At 40.1% G+C, this 19,186-nt stretch overlaps 1 protein-coding gene across 1 annotated transcript in view; it reads left to right on the top strand.

Moving 5' to 3' along the window:
• Nucleotides 1-3,786: 3,786 nt before the first annotated feature.
• The window catches only part of RIGI (RNA sensor RIG-I), a 43,323-nt gene continuing 27,923 nt past the window's right edge, over nucleotides 3,787-19,186 (top strand). Inside the window, 7 exon segments of the mRNA XM_028493477.2 lie at nucleotides 3,787-3,952; nucleotides 4,384-4,545; nucleotides 10,503-10,584; nucleotides 10,586-10,635; nucleotides 15,278-15,459; nucleotides 16,808-16,955; nucleotides 17,993-18,115. Of these exon segments, the coding sequence (XP_028349278.1) occupies nucleotides 3,787-3,952; nucleotides 4,384-4,545; nucleotides 10,503-10,584; nucleotides 10,586-10,635; nucleotides 15,278-15,459; nucleotides 16,808-16,955; nucleotides 17,993-18,115 (913 nt within the window).

Below are 19,186 nucleotides of genomic sequence, written 5' to 3'. Positions count from 1 at the left end.
GAGCAACTAAGCCCGTGCGCCACAACTGCTGAGCCTGCACTCTAGAGCCTGCGAGCCACAACTACTGAAATCCGCACGCTTAGAGCCCGTGCTCTGCAACAAAAGAAGCCACCGCAATGAGAAGCCCGTGCACCACAACCAAGAGTAGCCCCGCTCACCACAACTAGAGAAAGCCCGTGCACAGCAACAAAGACCCAACGCAAAAATAAATTTATTTTTTAAAAAATTTTAAAAAAAGTAGACTGATATAAATTAAAGATGCATGTTATAAACAACAGAGCAACCACTATGTGTACACATATATGGGTGGGGCGAGGAAGAGAAAGCTAAAAGAAAACAAAGAATTTATAGCTAAGAAAGATAAAGGTAAAATATATATTTGATTAACCCAAAGGAATAGAGCAGAGGAACAAAATCAGATGCAATGAACAGCAAAATTGCAGTTTTAAACCCATATAATAATTAAATGGAAATAATTTAATGCTCCAATTAAAAGGCAGAGATTGTCAGACTGGATAAAAAAGGAACACCTAACTATAAGCTATATACTAGAGGTGCACTTTAAATATTAACAGAGAGGTTGAAAGGAATAGGATGGAAAAAGATCCTTACTGCAAACAGTAAGCTTAAGAAAGCTGTTACGGGTTTTGTAATAACACATGATGTAGACTTTGATATAACAAGTATCAAAAATACATTTCATAATTATAAAGACATAATTTATCAGGAAAACAACAATCCTAAATGTGTATGCATCTAATAACAGAGCTACAAAATTTATGAAGGAAAAACTGATAGAACAAAAGGGACACATGGACAAATCAATAATCATAGTTGGAGATTTTAACACCCCCTCTCACTACTTGATATAACAAGTAGACAAAATTAGTAAGGGTATAGAAGACTAGAACCACACTAATAAACCAACCTGACATAATTGAAATTTATCAAACATTATACTCAAGAACTGCAGAATACACATTCTTCTTAAGTGTATCTAGAAAATACTTGATATATCAAGATAGTCATTATATGCTGGGCCATAAGGCAAGTTTCAGTACATTTCAAAAGACTGAAATCTTACAGCCTATGCTTTTGGATCACAACAGTTTAAAATCAGAAGTCAGTAACATCAAGCTGTTTAGGAAATTCCCAATATTTGAAAAATAAACAGCACACTTTTAATTAACTCATAGGTTAAAGAAGAAATCACAGGGATATTAGAAACTATTTCAAATGGAATGACTTTGAAAATACAATGTATCAAAACTGATGGGATGTCAGAACTTAGATGAGAAAAGGGAAATTTATAACCTTAAATGCTTGTATTAGGAAAGAAAGATGTATAAAATTAGTGATCTAAACTTCTACTTTAACAAGCTAGTAAAAAAAAGAGCAAATTAAACCCGAAGGAAGTAGGAGAAAATAATTTTAAAAAGGGTGCTACATCATGACCAGATGGGATTTATCCCAAGAGTTCTAGGTTGGTTTAATATTCAAAAATCAATCAATGGGGCTTCCCTGGTGGCGCAGTGGTTAAGAATCCACCTGCCAATTCAGGGGACACGGGTTCGAGCCCTGCTACGGGAAGAAACCACATGCCGCGGAGCAACTAAGCCCGTTTGTCACAACTACTGAGCCTGTGCTCTAGAGCCCGTGTGCCACAACTACCGAAGCCCGCGCGTGTAGAGCCCGTGCTCCGCAACAAGAGAGGCCACAGCAATGAGAAGCCCACGCACCACCACAAAGAGTAGCCCCCGCTCGCCACAACTAGAAAGAAAGCCCGCACATAGCAACAAAGACCCAACACAGCCAAAATAAATAAATAAATAAATATCAATGTTTAGTATGCTAACAGAATATATGATCACCTCATCGATAGATACAGAAAAAAACATTTGAGAAATTCAACACCGATTAATGATAAAAACTGAGCAAACTAGGAATATAAGAAAACATTAATCGGATAAAGGGCATCTAAGAAAAACCAACGGCCAACTTGTTTACCAAGTGCAAGCTTGTACTGCTTACCAAACGACAGGCCAGTAAATCAAGAGATGAGGTGTTGGGGCAAGGAATAGCGACTTTATTTGGAAAGCCAGTGGACTGTGAAGATGGTGGACTAGTGTACCAAAGAACCATCTTGCCTGAGTCAGAATTCAGGCTTTTCTACTAAAAGGGGAGGGGGTGTGGCTGGTTGCTGCAGACTTCTTGGTGCAGGAATCCTTTCTTCTTGCAGCTGTCAAGGTAGGTCTGGTCACATGTTCCTATAAACCTCCAACAAGACAAATGTTATTCTCTGTTCTGCAACTTTTAATCTCTATATGAACGGAAAAGTGTTATACGTTTAAAGGTCAGAGCCTTGAGAATGGGCTATCCTGTGTATTTCAGACTGGAGGCAATATTTTGAGTTTGAGGAGCCCTTGGTGCAGAGCCAGCATGACTAAGCACAGGCAACAGAGCACAGGTTAGAGCTAAAGGAATAGATTCAGTATGGAGTCAGGTTTGTCCTTCTCTGTTACAAACTTTGTAATTAAAGTGAAACATTGTTTCCCTGCTGAGACAAGTAATAAGGGTGCCAATTCTCACCAGTTTTATTCAACTTTCTGTTGGAAGCCATAGGAGGTGCCATAAGGAAAGGAAGCAAAATAAAAGGCATAAGGATTGGAAAAGAAGAAGTAAAAACCATGTATTCAAAAATGACATGATTGTTTACCTAGAGATTTTAAAGAAATCTATAGAATAATCACTAGAACTAATAAGTGAATTAGTGAATTCTATATACTAGCAACAAACAATTTGAAAATGAAACTTTAAAAACAATTCAATTTACAGTAGCATCAAAGAACAAAATAGTTAAGAATAAATTTAACAGATATGTAGAAGATCTGTACTCTTCAAACTATAAAATACTGCTGAGGGAAATTAAAGACCTAAATAAATGAAAATTTACGTTCATGGGTTCGAAGGCTTGACATTGTTAAAAATGTCACTTCTCGGGCTTCCCTGGTTGCGCAGTGGTTGAGAGTCCGCCTGCCGATGCAGGGGACGCGGGTTCGTGCCCCGGTCCGGGAAGATCCCACATGCCGCGGAGCGGCTGGGCCCGTGAGCCATGGCCGCTGGGCCTGCGCGTCCGGAGCCTGTGCTCCGCACCGGGAGAGGCCACAACAGTGAGAGGCCCGCGTACCGAAAAAAAAAAAGAAAAAAAAAAAATGTCACTTCTCAAGTTCATCTGTAGGTTCAATGTAATTCTGATCAAAATCCCAATATAGTCAAAATCCCAGAATAGTCAATATAATCTTTACAAAGAAGAATAAAGCAGTATCAGCAACTAGATAAGTGGATCAGAATAGAGTTAGAAATAGACCTGCACACAGTCAGTCAACTGTTTTTTATTTTGATAAAGGTGCCAGAGGCCATTCAATGGGAGAAGGAAGAGTTTTCAACAAATGAAACAGTTTGTGTGGAACAACTGGAAGTGCAGGAATAAAATGAAACCTTGACCTCTGCCTCACACCACAACAAAATTAATTTGAGATGGTCATAACCTAAACGTAAAAGCTAAAAGCACAATGACTCTTAAAGAAAACACAGAATATATTTATGACCTTGGAGTAGGCAAAGATTTACTAAAGAGGACACAAAAGGCAGTAAACAAATTTTTTTTAAAACCCTGTAAATTAGATTGCACCAAAACAGATTTGTGCTGAAAAGACACCTTGAAGAAAATGAAATGATAAGTCACAGACTGGGAGAAGATATCTGGAGCACATATATTTGACAATAATGCACCATTTCACACCTGGCAAAAAACCAAACCAAACCAAGCAAGCGAACAAAAAAACTGACCGACACGTGTATTTCCTGGATGTGCATCTCCTGGAGCTGTCTCACACTCCAGGAGGGAAGGGACCATGGGACAGCCATTTTGGAAGACAGGTGACAGAACCCTGTAAAGTTAAGACGCTTGGCCACAGGACCCACACAACCTGGGGAAGGTGGTTACACCCGCATACATTTTCCAAAACTCAGAATTGTAAATTAAAATCTGTGCATTTTATTTTAACTAAATTTTACCACTGTAAAAGCAAAATAGAAAGTAAGATGAATAAAATGAACATCAGAAAGCAATTCGCAGGGGTCCTCCTGGGTCCCTCTGGATCAGCGTGCGCCCGCGGGTGGGCGGGCCCGGCAGCCAGAGAGGAAACGAAACCGCGCAGGAGACCTGCGTGAGCGAAGACTGGGCGGCCGCCGTCTCCCACCCCTGATCGCAGTTTCGATTTTTCCTTGGCAGTCCTGGTTTCCCTGCCGCTCCGCCTCTCGGCGCTGGGTGCTTTTCTTGGACAATCCCTCCCGGGTCGCGGGGCTTTCTTGGGAGCTGAGCGCGGGGAGCGGAGCGCAGGCGAGGCGAGGACCTCGCGGGGAGCGGAGCCGCGGGCAGGACCGCCGAGCAGCGGCAGAATCTGCACGCCTTCCGGGACCAGGTCAGGAACACCGTGGACTCTACCTACGTCTTGAGCTACGTGACCCCCTGGTTTAGGGACGGTGAGTGGTTCCCAGCGGCGCTTGCCCCTTGGGGCGAGAAAACAGTTCAGGACTTATTTCCGCCTTGCTTTTTTTCCCCCGGTCTTTCAATCAATACAGGTAGCTTGCTGGGAACACCGGGTTTGTGGCAAGATCTCCACAGCGTTTTAGACTAGAGATTGTCAGAGTTTGAGGAGCATTTGGAGGCCCAGATGGGGAAACTGAGTCCCAGCGAGGTGAAATGACTTGCATAGGGGGGCACATCTATTTAGATTTAAAGCTGGGGAAACAAGTCGCTGTCCATTTCATTTATTTCTCCTAATACTTAGCGTCTCCTGTGTTTGTCTTTGGGCTGACATCAGAGATTCAGAATAAGATACAAGCCCTTCCTTAAAATACTTTAAAGTCCAAGGGTTTGGAGATGGGAGATGGTTGAGGACAGAAGTACACAAATGATTGCAAAGTGCTGTCAGAACTAAAAGGAAGTTGAGGCTTACTCTGCCGGATATGGATCTTATTTGCACTACCAAATAACTGGAAACTTTTTTAAATTTAATTTTTATTAAAAATTTTGTGTGTGTGTGTGTGTGTGTGGTACGCGGGCCTCTCCTGTGGCCTCTCCCGTTGCGGAGCACAGGCTCCGGACGCGCAGGCTCAGCGGCCACGGCTCACGGGCCCAGCCGCTCCGCGGCATGTGGGATCTTCCCGGACCGGGGCACGAACCCGTGTCCCCTGCATCGGCAGGCGGATTCTCAACCACTGCGCCACCAGGGAAGCCCATTAATTTTTATTTTATATTGGGGTATAGTTGATTTACAGTGTTGTATTAGTTTCAGGTGTACAGCAAAGTGATTCAGTTATACATATAAATATATCCATTCTTTTTCAGATTCTTTTCCCATATAGGTTATTACAGAATATTGAGTAGAGTTCCCTGTGCTATACAGTAGGTGCTTGTTGATTATCTATTTTACATGTAGTAGTGTGTATACATTAATCCCAGACTCCTAATTTATCCCTCTTCCCTAGGGTTCCCCTTTGGTAACCATAAGTTTCTTTTCGAAGTCTGTGAGTCTGTTTCTGTTTTGTCAATAAGTTCATTTGTATCACTTGTTTAGATTCCACATATAAGTGATATCATATGGTATTTGTCTCTGTCTGATTTACTTCACTTAGTATGATAATCTCTAGGTCCATCCGTGTTGCTGCAAATGGCATAATTTCATTCTTTTTTTATGGCTGAGTAATATTCCATTGTATACATGTACCACATCTTCTTTATCCATTCCTCTGTCAGTGGACATTTAGGTTTCTTCCATGTCTTGGCTATTGTAAATAGTGCTACTGTGAACACTGGGGTGCATGAATCCTTTTGAATTATGAGAGGAGCAAGACTCCCTGGAGTGAATGGCTTTAGGCTTCAATTTAGGTGTTTCCATGTGGTTTATAAGTCCCTTGATGATGGATAATGGCCATTTTACAGATTTGTACTGAAGTACTTTGTGGCAGAGGTGAGCAGAGGCTTGGGGAGAAGAGAAGGGAGGTGGTGCCTGGAAGGGTTGAGATGAGAGAAGGAATCTGTTCTAAGTGCCTATGTAGCTTTCCTGATGTGAGGTGGTTTTTGGAAATTGCATTAAAGCAGACAGGTAACTTGAGTGCTAATTGCTGTGCAAAACCAAAGCGCAGGTTGTGGAGTGAGGAGTGAAAGAATGCCACCAACACAAATAGACCCCTACTTTCTAGTTGTGCTCAGAGAAAAGTAACAAAAGAGTATCTTGGGCCCTTGGAGAATGTAAGCCATGAAAGACATCTGTCCCTTCTAGAAATCCTTGGAATGAGTGAAACCCTAACAATGCTAGGAATCCCATCCTTTCAGGCACTCATGTATTGATTCAGTTACCAGCAACTTAACCCCAGTTAAGGTGTGTGTTAGGCATTAGGCTAGTATTGGAGACAATTAACACATATTACTACACATATTATCTAACAGGAAGCATCCTGTTAGGAACTGAGGGTTCACTGGTGAGCTCTATAGAAATGGTTCCTGCCCTAAGAGATTAGAGTGCACGTGTGAAGGCAAGTAACAGAACAATGGTAATAAAGTGTGGTGAGTGCTTTGATGGAAAACCGTAGTGTGCTAAGGGAGCACATAAGTGGGATAGCTTTTAATATATATTAGATTTAATTTATAGTTACAATACAATCACAATAAAAATACCAAAAGGTACGTTAGAAAAGCAAGCTGAAGAACACTGTATAATATTTTCTTATTTTTGACTGTTAATGATACCATAGAGTTTTTATTTCGAGCCCTTCCCTGGAGGCAGCTGTTTTCATTTAGTTGGTTTACATCTTTCCTGTTCATTTCTTTATATTTTATCACAAACTCTTTGCTTTCTCCCCATCTCTTTCTGTCTTCTGTTAGATTGATAAATTTCTCTCTTCCCTATTTTTTTTTTTTCTTGGCTGCTTTGGAAGCTCTGGATTCTATTGGTTAACCTTAACTGTGACAAATATATTTTATCATCAGGATTCAGTGAAGGAGCACAGACACTAAAGAGCATTATGGCTGGCTAGAAGCTTTTTGACTCATTTTTTTTGCCCTCATTAGAAGGCAGTGGGGGCTTATCCATACTCTCCTTATGCCCCTACATTCCCCCCCACACACACACATACACCAATATGTTTAAATTACACTAGCAACATCCACTATCTCTTGCTATAATCCTTCTCTCCACATGTTGGATATTGTGCATGAGTTGCCTCTTGCAAAAGGAGCACTGCAGCCATGTTTCTTCTGGAGAGCTTGCTTGGTTACTGGGGTACCTCAGGGCTTTGCTTATTCACAAGTTATCCAGGATGTTTCAATGTAGACCTGGGTGTGGGCTACAGATTTTTTGCAATATGCCTCTGGAGTCAAGACTAACCCTTATCCTGGAAGGGTGCTGGTGGGCAATATTCTAAGAATTTGTCCATTCCTTCAGTAACATATTCTGGACACATGCATGAGCTGGGCACTTTGTTGATGATTAGAAGACAAAGATGCAGATAAAATGAGTACAACATGCTCATGGTCATGGTCTAAGAGAGAAGACAGGCCCCCAAATGATTACTATATACTATGCAGTGTCAGCGCTCCAGTCAGAGGCAGGTAAATTAACTGAGAAAGCACAGGGAAAGACCAAGAAATTACGCCTTGGGGAGCTGAGGGTAGCATCACAGAGTGGCCAGGATGGCAAAAGGAGTGAGAGAGACTGCCTGCCAAAAATGCGAGTTTCCATGCATTGAACTCCCAGTGCTTTTGAGGAAAGTAACACTACCTAGTAGCAGCAGACATTGGGGCCAGGCAGCATCACAGTGGGCCCAACCATGTGCAGAGTAAAACTAAACTGCCCAGGATATGGCGAGGCAGTTTACCTGGGAAGGTCTCAGTTGTGATTAGACGAATCTGGACCTCCATGTGGACTATCCGTAATGGCTCATAGGTAGCACGTCTAGCGGAAGAACAAACAGCAGCGAAGCCTGGGAGCAAGAACCCAGCTGTAAGGACTAGGTTTAGGAAAAGGATTAAATATTGCAAAGGGTTGTGTGCCCAAGGATGCTGGGATAGGTGACAAGATAGGTTACTGTTATGGATTATGAATTATCCCCCCAAAAAGATATGTTGAGGTCCTAACCCCAGGCTTCAGAATGTGACCTTATTTGGAAATAGGATCTTTACAGAGGTAGTTAGTTAAGATGAGGTCATCCTGGAGTAGGTTGGGCTCCTGATCAAATATGATTGGTGTCCTCCTAATGTGAAGACATAGAGGAACAAAGAGAATGGCATGCGAAGGCAGAGACAGAGATTGTAGTGATGCGGCTGCCAGACAAACAGAGGGGAAGGTAATGTGAAGAAAGAGGCAAAGAGTGGAGTGATGTGGCCACAAGCCAAGGAATGCCAACAGCCACCAGAAGCTGGAAGAGGCAAGGAATGCCTTGTCCCTTACAGCCTTCAGGGAGAGTGTGGCCCTGCCAGCACCTTGGTTTCAGACTCTGGCCTCCAGAACTGTGAGAGAATAAGTTTCTATTGTTTTAAGCCACCCAATTTGTGGTAATTTGTTACTGCAGACACAGGAAACTAATATAGATGGCTAAAATTAAAAAGGTAGTAAAAAGTGTTGGCAAGGATGTATAGAAATTGGAATCCTCATAAATTGCTGGTAGGACAGTAAAATGGTGCAGCTCCTTTGGATAACAGGTTGGCAATTCCTTACAGTGTTAACCATGGAGTTACCATAGGACCCAGCAATCTCATGCCTAGGTGTATACTCAAGAGAAATGAATACATATGTCCACACAAAAACTTGTACATGGATGTTCATAGCATTACTATTCATAAAAGACAACATGTAGAAACAACCTAAATGCCCATTAACTGATGAATGGATAGACAAAATGTGGTGTATCCGTACAATGACATATTATTTAGCAAGGGAAAGGATTGAATGATAAATGATACACAATAGATGAACCTTGAAAACATTATGCTAAGTGAAGGACCACAAGGACCACATATTATCTGATTCCAAAAACGGCAAATCCATAGAGACCCAAGAAGATTAGTGGTTACCCGGGGCTAGGGGGAGAGGAAATGGGGATGACTGCTAATGGGTACAAGATCTATTTTTACAGTGGGGAAAAGGCACTAAAATTAGATTAAAAACTATTGAATTTTACACTTTAAAAGGGTTTGTTTTAGTGTTGCAGAGAAGGAATGCATTCTTTCCTTTCTTCTTTCATTCACTCAGCATACCTTTGTTAAGTGTATATTAAGTACTAGGTCTTCTTCTAAACTCTGAAAATACAGAGGTTAACCAGCCAGACAACTGGCTTACTCCATTGGAATTTACATTCCATTGACAATGGGGAAAAAAATGGAAAATTATCAAATGTCAGGTCATGCGAAGGCAAAGCTTTGGTCACCAGCCCAGACATGGAGTTAGTGTACAAAATCAGTATGACCACCAGCTGGTTGGTGGATAGTTTTCTGTTACCTGACCTCACTGTGTTTCTCTTTAGCTTCTTTTACTTTCTCTTTTCTGCTATATTGCCTACTGTCTGTTAACCTGAAATGAATAGACTGCCAGATATTTCTCCAGCAAAGATGGGTTTTTTCAGGGTCAGCAGAGAATTGCAGTCTGGGGTCTGCAACCATGGCAGCCATGTGCAAGTCCCTGCGGGGCAAAGGGAGGAGAACACTTTTTTAGAGAGGAAAGGAGGCTGGGAGGGCTGTAGTAAACAGAGTCCATGGCTTTTCATTGGCTGAGTCGTTGCCAGGAAAGAAGAGTCTGTCTTCTTCCTCTTGGACTCTGCTATGTTCACAGGGCATGAGAGCGCCCCCTTCTGGTCTCCTGACTCTATTTAATTGAGATTTCTGTTTATTAATTTTTTTACACGTCTTAGCAAAAGCCTGGAAAAAGGTCCATGAAAGTATCTCTGTTTATCCTAACTCTGCTTGCTGTGTCCAGTGTAATTGTCACTGATGACATGAGTGGTCCTATCCTCACACTCTTTTAGTCCTGTAATTAATTTAGACTTTTGAACAAGAAGCTGTCAAAATGTTAGAAGAAGACTTTGTTCTTCCACCTAACCCGGTGCTACCCTGACTTCTCCCTTGTTATGGGGAGACTCTTGCAAACATCTTTAAGAAACTCCTTTTCTTAAGGACTGCCCTCCAGCGTGTTCCCAGACTTCCACACCAAACTATTGAGAAGTTTCCAGAGAGGATGGGAGGCGGGGTTGGTCAAGAATGGGTGTGATTGGCCCGGGCAGAGAACTTGCTGCCTTCCTGCAGTTCGTTTCGTTGCTGTGATGTGTTATACTCCCCAGTCCCATTTGAGAAAGTTGGTCTGACAACCAACCCTTCCAATGATTAATGGTTTTACTTCCAATGATTAGTTTCTGCAGTTTGATGCCACTCTTGCTTCTGTTTGTAGATGAGGTGCAGCATATTGAGGCTGAGAAGAACAACAAGGGCCCAATGGAGGCTGCCTCACTTTTTCTCCAGTTCCTGTTGGAGCCAGGAGGAAAGCTGGTTCTGCGGCTTTTTCGATGCCCTTGACCAAGCAGGTTAGTTCATTCTTTTTACTCACAAATCAGAGTATATTACTCAACTGTTTCAAAATGCTGTAAAAGTGAAATACTATTAATTTATAAGTATCCACATTTAGTTCATGTCTCTTAATCTAAGGCAATGTAAAGACTATTTTCAGGCAGATGCTGTAATTGTCTACTTGAAATATCCAAAGGAATCTACAGAGAGATTATTATAACTAACGGGACAGTTTAGCAAGTTTATTGGATATTAGATCAGTATACAAAAATTAGTAGGCTTCCCTGGTGGGGCAGTGATTGACAGCCCGCCTGCCAATGCAGGGGAAGTGAGTTCGAGCTCTGGTCCGGGAAGATCCCACGTGCCGTGGAGCAGCTGGGCCCGTGCGCCACAGCTGCTGAGCCTGCGCTCTGGAGCCTGCGAGCCACAACTACTGAGCCCATGTGCCACAACTGCGGAGGCCCACATGCCTATAATCCGTGCTCCGCAACAAGAGAAGCCACCGCAATGAGAAGCCCGCGCACTACAACGAAGAGTAGCCCACGCTTGCTGCAACTAGAGAAAGCCTGCGAGCAGCAATGAAGACCCAGTGCAGCCAAAAATAAATAAATAAAATAAATTTATTTAAAAAAAATTAATTGTATTTCCACCCACTGGAAAAAAATTGAAAATGTAATCCAAAATGAAATACCATTTATAACAGTAACAAAAGTTATATTTAGGAATAAACCTAGCAAAAGATGTGTAGAGTCTGAATGGAGAAAATGATAAAAGTTTATTGAAAAATATTAAAGAAGTCCTGGGGAGTTCCCTGGTGGTCTAGTGGTTAGGATTCTGTTCTTTCATTGCCATGGCCTGGCTTCAATCCCTGGCTGGGGAACTGAAATCCTGCAAGCCGTGCGGCATGGCCCAAAAAAAAAAGAAGTCCTAGCTAAGTGGAGATATATACCTATGCACGTGGAGAGGAAGACTTGATACCATAAAAGTATCAATGTCGGGCCTCCCTGGTGGCGCAGTGGTTGAGAGTCTGCCTGCCGATGCAGGGGACACGGTTCGTGCCCTGGTCTGGGAAGATCCCACATCCTACGGAGCGGCTAGGCCCGTGAGCCATGGCTGCTGAGCCTGTGCATCCGGAGCCTGTGTTGTGCAACGGGAGAGGCCACAACAGTGAGAGGCCCGCGTACTGCAAAAAAAAAAAAGTATCAATGTAGTATATCCTACATTGATCTATATATTCAATACAATTCCAAATAAAAATCCCGCATGCTTTTTCATGAACTTGATAGGCTAATTCTAAAATGTGTGTGGAAGAATTATGACCCAAGAACAGTCAATATACCCCTAAAGAAGAAGAATTAAGTAGGTTGGGGTTTCCCTTTCTGGATATCAAGATTTATTAAAAGTCATAGGCATCGAGACAGTGTAATGTTGGTCCTGGCATTGAACAACTGACCAATGAAATGGAATAGAGAGCCTTCAATCAGACTCATATATTTATAGAAACCCGATGTATTGAAGATCACTGGGAAACGGGGATCACTCGGAAAGGAGGGGCTTTTTGATAAATTACAATGGGCCACTTTAAACAGGATAATGTTGAAAACCAGGCAAACCCTAACTTTCATATCCATGTGGGTACAAGTAAATTTGTATTCCTTACCTCATCCATGCACACACACCCACTCGCACACACACAATAAATCAAAAGAATTAAAGACTTAATTCTTCGTAATGGCAAAATTTTAACAATTTTTATTTCTTTTCTTTTCAAATAAACAGGCATATGGTGAGATTTGCAAACACAGAAATTATGGTTAGATGGGACCATATAGTAAAAGGTTCCAAGTTTCCATTCAGGGAATTATAAACAGCAAAATATTTGTGTGAATTGGGTAGAAATGACTAACCTAGACTTCTAACAGAATTTTTTTTAACATATTTATTGGAGTATAATTGCTTTGCAATGGTGTGTTAGGTTCTGCTTTACAACAAAGTGAATCAGTTATACATATACGTATGTTCCCATATCTCTTCCCTCTTGCGTCTCCGTCCCTCCCACCCTCTAGGTGGTCACAAACCACCGAGCTGATCTCCCTGTGCCATGTGGCTGCTTCCCACTAGCTATCCACCCTACGTTTGGCAGTGTGTATATGTCCATGCCACTCTCTCACTTCGTCACATCTTACCCTTCCCCCTCTGCATATCCTCAAGTCCATGCTCTAGTAGGTCTGTGTTTTATTCCCATCCTACCCCTAGTCTCTTCATGACATTTTTTTTTTCTTAGATTCCACATATATGTGTTAGCATATGGTATTTGTTTTTCTCCTTCTGACTTACCTCACTCTGCATGACAGACTTCAGGTCCATCTACCTCACTACAAATAACTCAGTTTCATTTCTTTTTATGGCTGAGTAATATGCCGTTGTATATATGTGCCACATCTTCTTTATCCATTCATCTTTCTAACAGAATTTTTCATAGGCCGTACCAATATCATTCCCAGGCACTCAATCATTTTGATTACTGCAGTCAGGAGGAATGAATGGATAGACAGATTTGGGCATTGTATAATAAGGGCTTACTGCATGCCAAGTCCTTTAAATGGATTGTCTTATTTGATTCTCATAACTCTGGGATGTAGGTACTGTTTTCATTCCCATCTTACAGATAGGGAATTGAGGCTCACAGATTGTGAATTGTTTGTGATTATAGCCTGTAAGGGCAGAGCTGGGATTTGAAATCAGATTCTGTGCTTATTTTACTATATCACACTGACTCTCAATGGTACCTATTAACCTCTGATTATAATAGCCAACATTTATTGTTAACTGTAAGAACAAAAGAATGGAAAAGTGGATATAATCCTTCAGCTTTATAAATAATAGTTACTATTTACTGAGTGCTAGACATGTGACAGGGGCTTTACAAAATTTTTACAATTTTAGAAAAGAATACAGAAGAGCATTTTTATGACCTTGGGATATGGTAGGATTTATGAGATAAGACATTAAAGCATTAACTATAAAAGATTGATAAACTTGATAACATTAAAATTAAGAACATCTGTTTATCAAAAAACACTATACAGAAAGTGAAAAAACAAGTGACAAACTGGGAGAGGGCATTTTCAAAATATATAATCACCAAAGAATTAGTATCCGTAATATATTTAAAAGGCTTCAAAATCAATTAGAAAAAAGAAAGAAAACATTTACAAGGCAAAAGACACTGACACTTCAAAGAATAGGGAGCAAGAAAGGTTAATAGACATATGAAAAGATTCTCAGTCCAGATAACAATTAGGAAATTGTAAATTAGGAACACAATGAGATAGCATTTTATAAGTGCTAGATAGCAAAATTTAAGAAGTCCAACGGTGTGAAGTTTTGAAGAGGATTTTTAATAATGGGAAATCTTAAGGATCACAATAGGGAGTATAAATGCTACAACTGTTTTGAAAAACAATTGTCATCATCTTGTATGGTTCAACTCTCCTGTATCCTTCTGTGCAGCAGTTTCACTCTTAAGTATTGATATATGCCCTAGAAGAACTCTTAACACATATATTCCAGAATACACATATAAGAATGTTCATAGTATAATCAATTTGTAATGCCAAAAAGAAGCAAGCAAACAAACAAAACTGGAAGCAACCCCAGTATCCTTCAAGAGGAGAATGGATAAATAAATTTTATGATATTTATAAGAGTCTATTATACTGCAATGAAAATGTATGAACATGGCTACAGACGACAACACAGGTGAAACTTAGAAATGTAATATTAAACTTTTTAAAAAATCAGAGAAAATTGCATTTAGTAGGATATAATTATAATGTTTCAAGCAAGCTTAAACTAAATGTGTATTGTATTGTATAGGGAACTGAACACAGGCCATGCAACTATTCAAAAAAAAAATCAAGAGTGATAAATCAAATACAGGATGGTGGTATCTTTGCAGGAAGATAGAAGGGTGGGAGAGAGGAGGCATACACCCACAAAGGTACTGGAATATTCTAGTTCTTAAGTCTGGTAGTAGGTTCATCTGTGCTCATTTTGTGGTTGTAGTCTTTATAGCCTAATGAAAAGAGTGTGGGCCTTATAGTCAGACAAGCCTGGTTATTCCGCTAAGAGAATCTTAGGGCCAAGCATTCATGGATTATTACAGTTGAAAATAATATTTTGCCCTCAAATTTCCCATTATACTTACTATTCTTTTCTTGGAATAATGTAGGAGGTAAGCCCCTGAGGGGCAGGAATTAAAATTTCAATTTCTTTTTGCCCTTTTTACTGCTTTGCACTGAGGAGATACTTAATAGCATGACGGTTTGACTCATTTGAAAGGCAAATCAGAGGTTGAGGTGAAGTCCATGGGGTACCTTGGAAGAAAAATTTCATACTAAGACCAAATGTAAGACTTCAGATTGATCCTTAGTACTTTCTCCTAAGAGATGGTAAACATTGTTAGAGGACCTGAAATGTGGGGTGCCTAAAATGAATACTGAATTTTCTTTTTGAAAGATCATAAATAATGGAGGTGATTTACAGATATGTTTTCATTTCTCTCACTGAATATTCAAACATGATTTCTATGATATTAATCTCAAAGTATTGTTTAGTTAGTGTTCTAAAAGCCCCATTTTTCTTCCTACTTTTCAGGTTATTCTGGACTTTATGATGCCATTGAAAGTTGGGATTTCCAAAAAATTGAAAAGTTGGAGGAGTTTGGATTACTTTTAAAGCGTTTACAACCAGAATTTAAAACCACGATCAATCCAAAAGGTATCCTTCCTGAAATATCTGAACGTTTAATTAATCAGGAATGTGAAGATATTATTCAGGTATTTTAATTAATATTAAATATTGAATTTGGGGGAAAAATTTGAACATGGGGAATGTCTTCTATTTTCTATGCTATTTTAGACCTGAGCAAGATCATTGAAATCTATGAAAGTCCTCAAATCTAAGGCATAATTACCTAGAAGAGTACTTTTAATTGTGATCTGAGTAATTTTTGTGTCACAAGTTTTTTTCAGGTTTGCCCTATTTTCAGATAAAATTATTTTATTACTTTTGGGAATAATGTTTTATGCAAACTTAAATACAACCAAACAGTTTAGCAAATAAAAAGAAAAAAGGGGGCTTCCCTGGTGGCGCAGTGGTTAAGAATCCGCCTGCCAATGCAGGGGACATGGGTTCGAGCCCTGGTCCGGGAAGATCCCACATGCCATGGAGCAACTAAGCCCGTGTGCCACAACTACTGAGCCTGCGCTCTAGAGCCCACGAACCACAACTTCTGAGCCCGTGTGCCACAGCTACTGAAGCCTGCGCGCCTAGAGCCCGTGCTCCACAACAAGAGAAACCACCGCAATGAGAAGCCCGCGCACCGCAACGAAGAGTAGCCCCCGCTCGCCGCAACTAGAGAAAAGCCCACGTGCTGCAATGAAGACCCAACACAGCCAATAAATAAATAAATAAATAAATAAATTAAAAAAAGAAAAAGGAAAAAAAGAAAAAAGGCTATGGACTCCAGTGGTTAAGTGTTCAGGCTCTGGACACAAATAAATTTTGTTAATCCAAGCTCAATCACTTATTAGTGGTGTTATCTTAGGCAAGTTATTTAGTTTCTCTAAGCCTCTGTTTCTTCCTGTATAAAATAAAAATAATAATAGTACCTTATTAATATGGTATTTTTATAGGAATTGAATGAGATAATATATGTAAAGTGCTTACATATCCCTGGCACATAATAATAAGTGCTCAATAAATTTTAATTATTGTGATTAATAATAAAAGTCATGTAAGTCCCACTACCCAGAAAAAAGCATTTGTTAATATTTTGTCATATCCTTCCAAATATACCTATGCCAGTATACCCATATTTTGAATGGGTGTCAGATAGGTTCATTGTCTTCCTAATATAGCTGATGATGATACGTATAACATCTCAGAGGATGTAAGAACACCTGGCTTGACATGTTGATATCACATGTAGAGGACAAGGATGAAGGAAAGGGTATCTTAAAAGATTGAGTTGGATGGGGCAAGAACGGTCATGAAGGAGATCTAGTGAACCAAAGTACACAATGATTTTAAATCAGATAGTAGTTGAATTGATATTTCTTCAGTAAAAACTCATAAAATGAAAACTTTTGAACTTGATCAATCAACTGCATTTGTCTTGCTTAGATTTGTTCCAACAAGGGGCTGATGGCAGGTGGAGAGAAAATGGTTGAATGCCTTCTCAGATCAGACAAGGAGAACTGGCCCCAAACTTTGAAACCTGCATTGGAGAAAGAAGAGAGCAAGTTCAGTGAACTGTGGATGGTGGAGAAAGGTAGGCTATTTGGAAGGGTGGGAGGGTCTGGAAACATGCCCTTCCTCATAGTTCTACTTAGGGCTTCCTTCAGTCCTGCCTGTTTTTCTCTCACTGTCAGAGGCATTTTCCCCTGCAAATACTCATGGTTACATCTCTAGTGAGAGACCAGCGTGAAACTGAGTTCTGGAAGGCAGGTGGTTTTTTAATCTACAGAATTAGTTAGGTTGTATATAACCCCTAACAAACCACTCTCATCCAGAATTAGTCCATCCTGCCCAAAGCATTTGGGTAAGGCAGCGTCTGAGCTCGCCGTCTGGGTTTAGATTACCAGAGAAATAGCTTGAAAATCCTAGAGTTAAAGGTTCAAACTCCAGGACTCACCCCCTTTTCAGAGTAGAATCATGATGGACATTGCCTGGTTCTCTTGCCTGGAAGCCATTTGGAACTGAACTAGAACAGGATTGGAAAAAAGAATCTCTTGTGATTAAGTATCTGAGCCATCATTTGGCTTCCTGAATCTAATAACATCTTCTCAGAGCATTATTTTAAAGGCTGAGTTTGGTAAACCATCTGAGCGTCTGGTCTTAGCCTTTTGTAGGCTTCTTTAAGATCACAAATTGTTCCAGAAATTATCTGTCTAAATACACATCTGATTTCTTGGGTCGGTCAGGAATGAAAGACATGAGTGTCTGCTAAATCGTGCTTCTCTTTGGTTTGATTGTAAATCACGGGGGAGCTTGCTAAAATGCAGATTCTGATTCATTCGGGGCTCAAGAGTCTGCATTTCTAACAAGCGCCTAAAGAAGTTGCTGGTCCATGTTTCACACTTAGAATAATAAAGTTCTAAATGACACTGGAGTTCAAACTCCAAATTGAGATTTCAATTTGAAATAAAAAAGATTCCTTTGGTTGTTTTAAAAGGTGGAGGGAGTAGTTGTGAGAAATCTTAATGGAAGTTTAAAATTTTAGTATTATGATCTCTTTGTAGGGCTTTCACCATCAAGATTGTAATCAAATAATGTAAAGATTCTAAGATGTGTTTTGGTCTCATAAAGGTGCAAAAGATGTCAAAGTGAAAGATCTTGAGGATGATGAAATGAAAACTTTGGATGTACAGATTTTCAACAGGGAAGAACCAGAAAACCAGAATCTTAGTCAGAATTCATGCCCTTCTTCAGGTACTCAGCATCGTTTGTTCTTTTCCATAATGATGCTCTTTAGGTATTTTGTGTGGGGTCATGTTTTGCAGTGCCCAAAGTCATAGCCTAATGAAAAGGTATTTAAGGAAAAGTAAGAAAGAAAAGAGAATTTATATTAAAATGGATACTTTCTCTGTAATTAGAAATGTCATTCTCTCCCTTCCATAGCTATTGCTAGCTTCTTCCTTTTTTTTTCTTTTTTTTGTCTTCTTTTATCACTAAGTATTTGCTTGTATACATTGAAAATGCAAATAGAGTCCTCCCAGAAACTTAATGTCTATGAAATCCAAAATCAGCCCTGCTTTCTAAAGAAATACTTCTGCTTTTTGTGAGTCACTTGCTCAGTTTCCTCTCAAGATCTCAGGGCTGCAGTGTATGTTGATGAAGTGTGTGTCCTGCACAGATGTGTGGAGCTGAGAGGTTGAGTGGGGCTGAGATCCAGCCTGTGTTGTTTGGCAAACAATACACTGAGGGGCTGTGTCCTCCAAAAGGGGCTCCTTTCTCTAATTCTCACATAAGTTAGCTACGGCCCTATAAGGCCCACTTTATGTTTCTTGAAGCATGTTTTCATGAGGAGACCAGAAAGTTGCATAATAAGCCATAGTAAAGAGTTATTTATAAAAGGGCATCAGGGAAACAATTAGGATCGATAATGAATAGTGTTAGAAGAAAGATGTGATTTGGGGATAACAACATAAGGTGAAAATTTATAGATTACTTCTGCAACCGAATGATACATATTTTTTGTTATTCCAGAATAAAATCAATGAATGCAAATTGCTTTCATTTTTTCTGACATATAAAGGTCCTTAGTGAACTCACTTAACCTTTTAGAAATTCCCATTTTCTTTAAAATGGGTAGGTTGGACTCAATAGATGATTTCCAAGGTCTTTTCTAGCTCTTAATATTCTGTATGCTTATCTGTTAGTGAGAAAAGCCTCTGATTATTTTTTAAAACTTCTGATTCTATGAAGAGAGAATACCATGTGAGAGCCTGCAGAATTACAAAGCATGGTTGTTCGTCAATAAGAGATTACTTTGGGAGTTCA

This window comes from Physeter macrocephalus, chromosome 9, assembly GCF_002837175.3.
Source record: "Physeter macrocephalus isolate SW-GA chromosome 9, ASM283717v5, whole genome shotgun sequence".
NCBI classification, from domain to species: Eukaryota; Metazoa; Chordata; class Mammalia; order Artiodactyla; family Physeteridae; genus Physeter; species Physeter macrocephalus.
The sequence above is the reverse complement of the archived record's forward strand: the minus strand, read 5'-3'. Positions and strand labels throughout refer to the sequence as shown.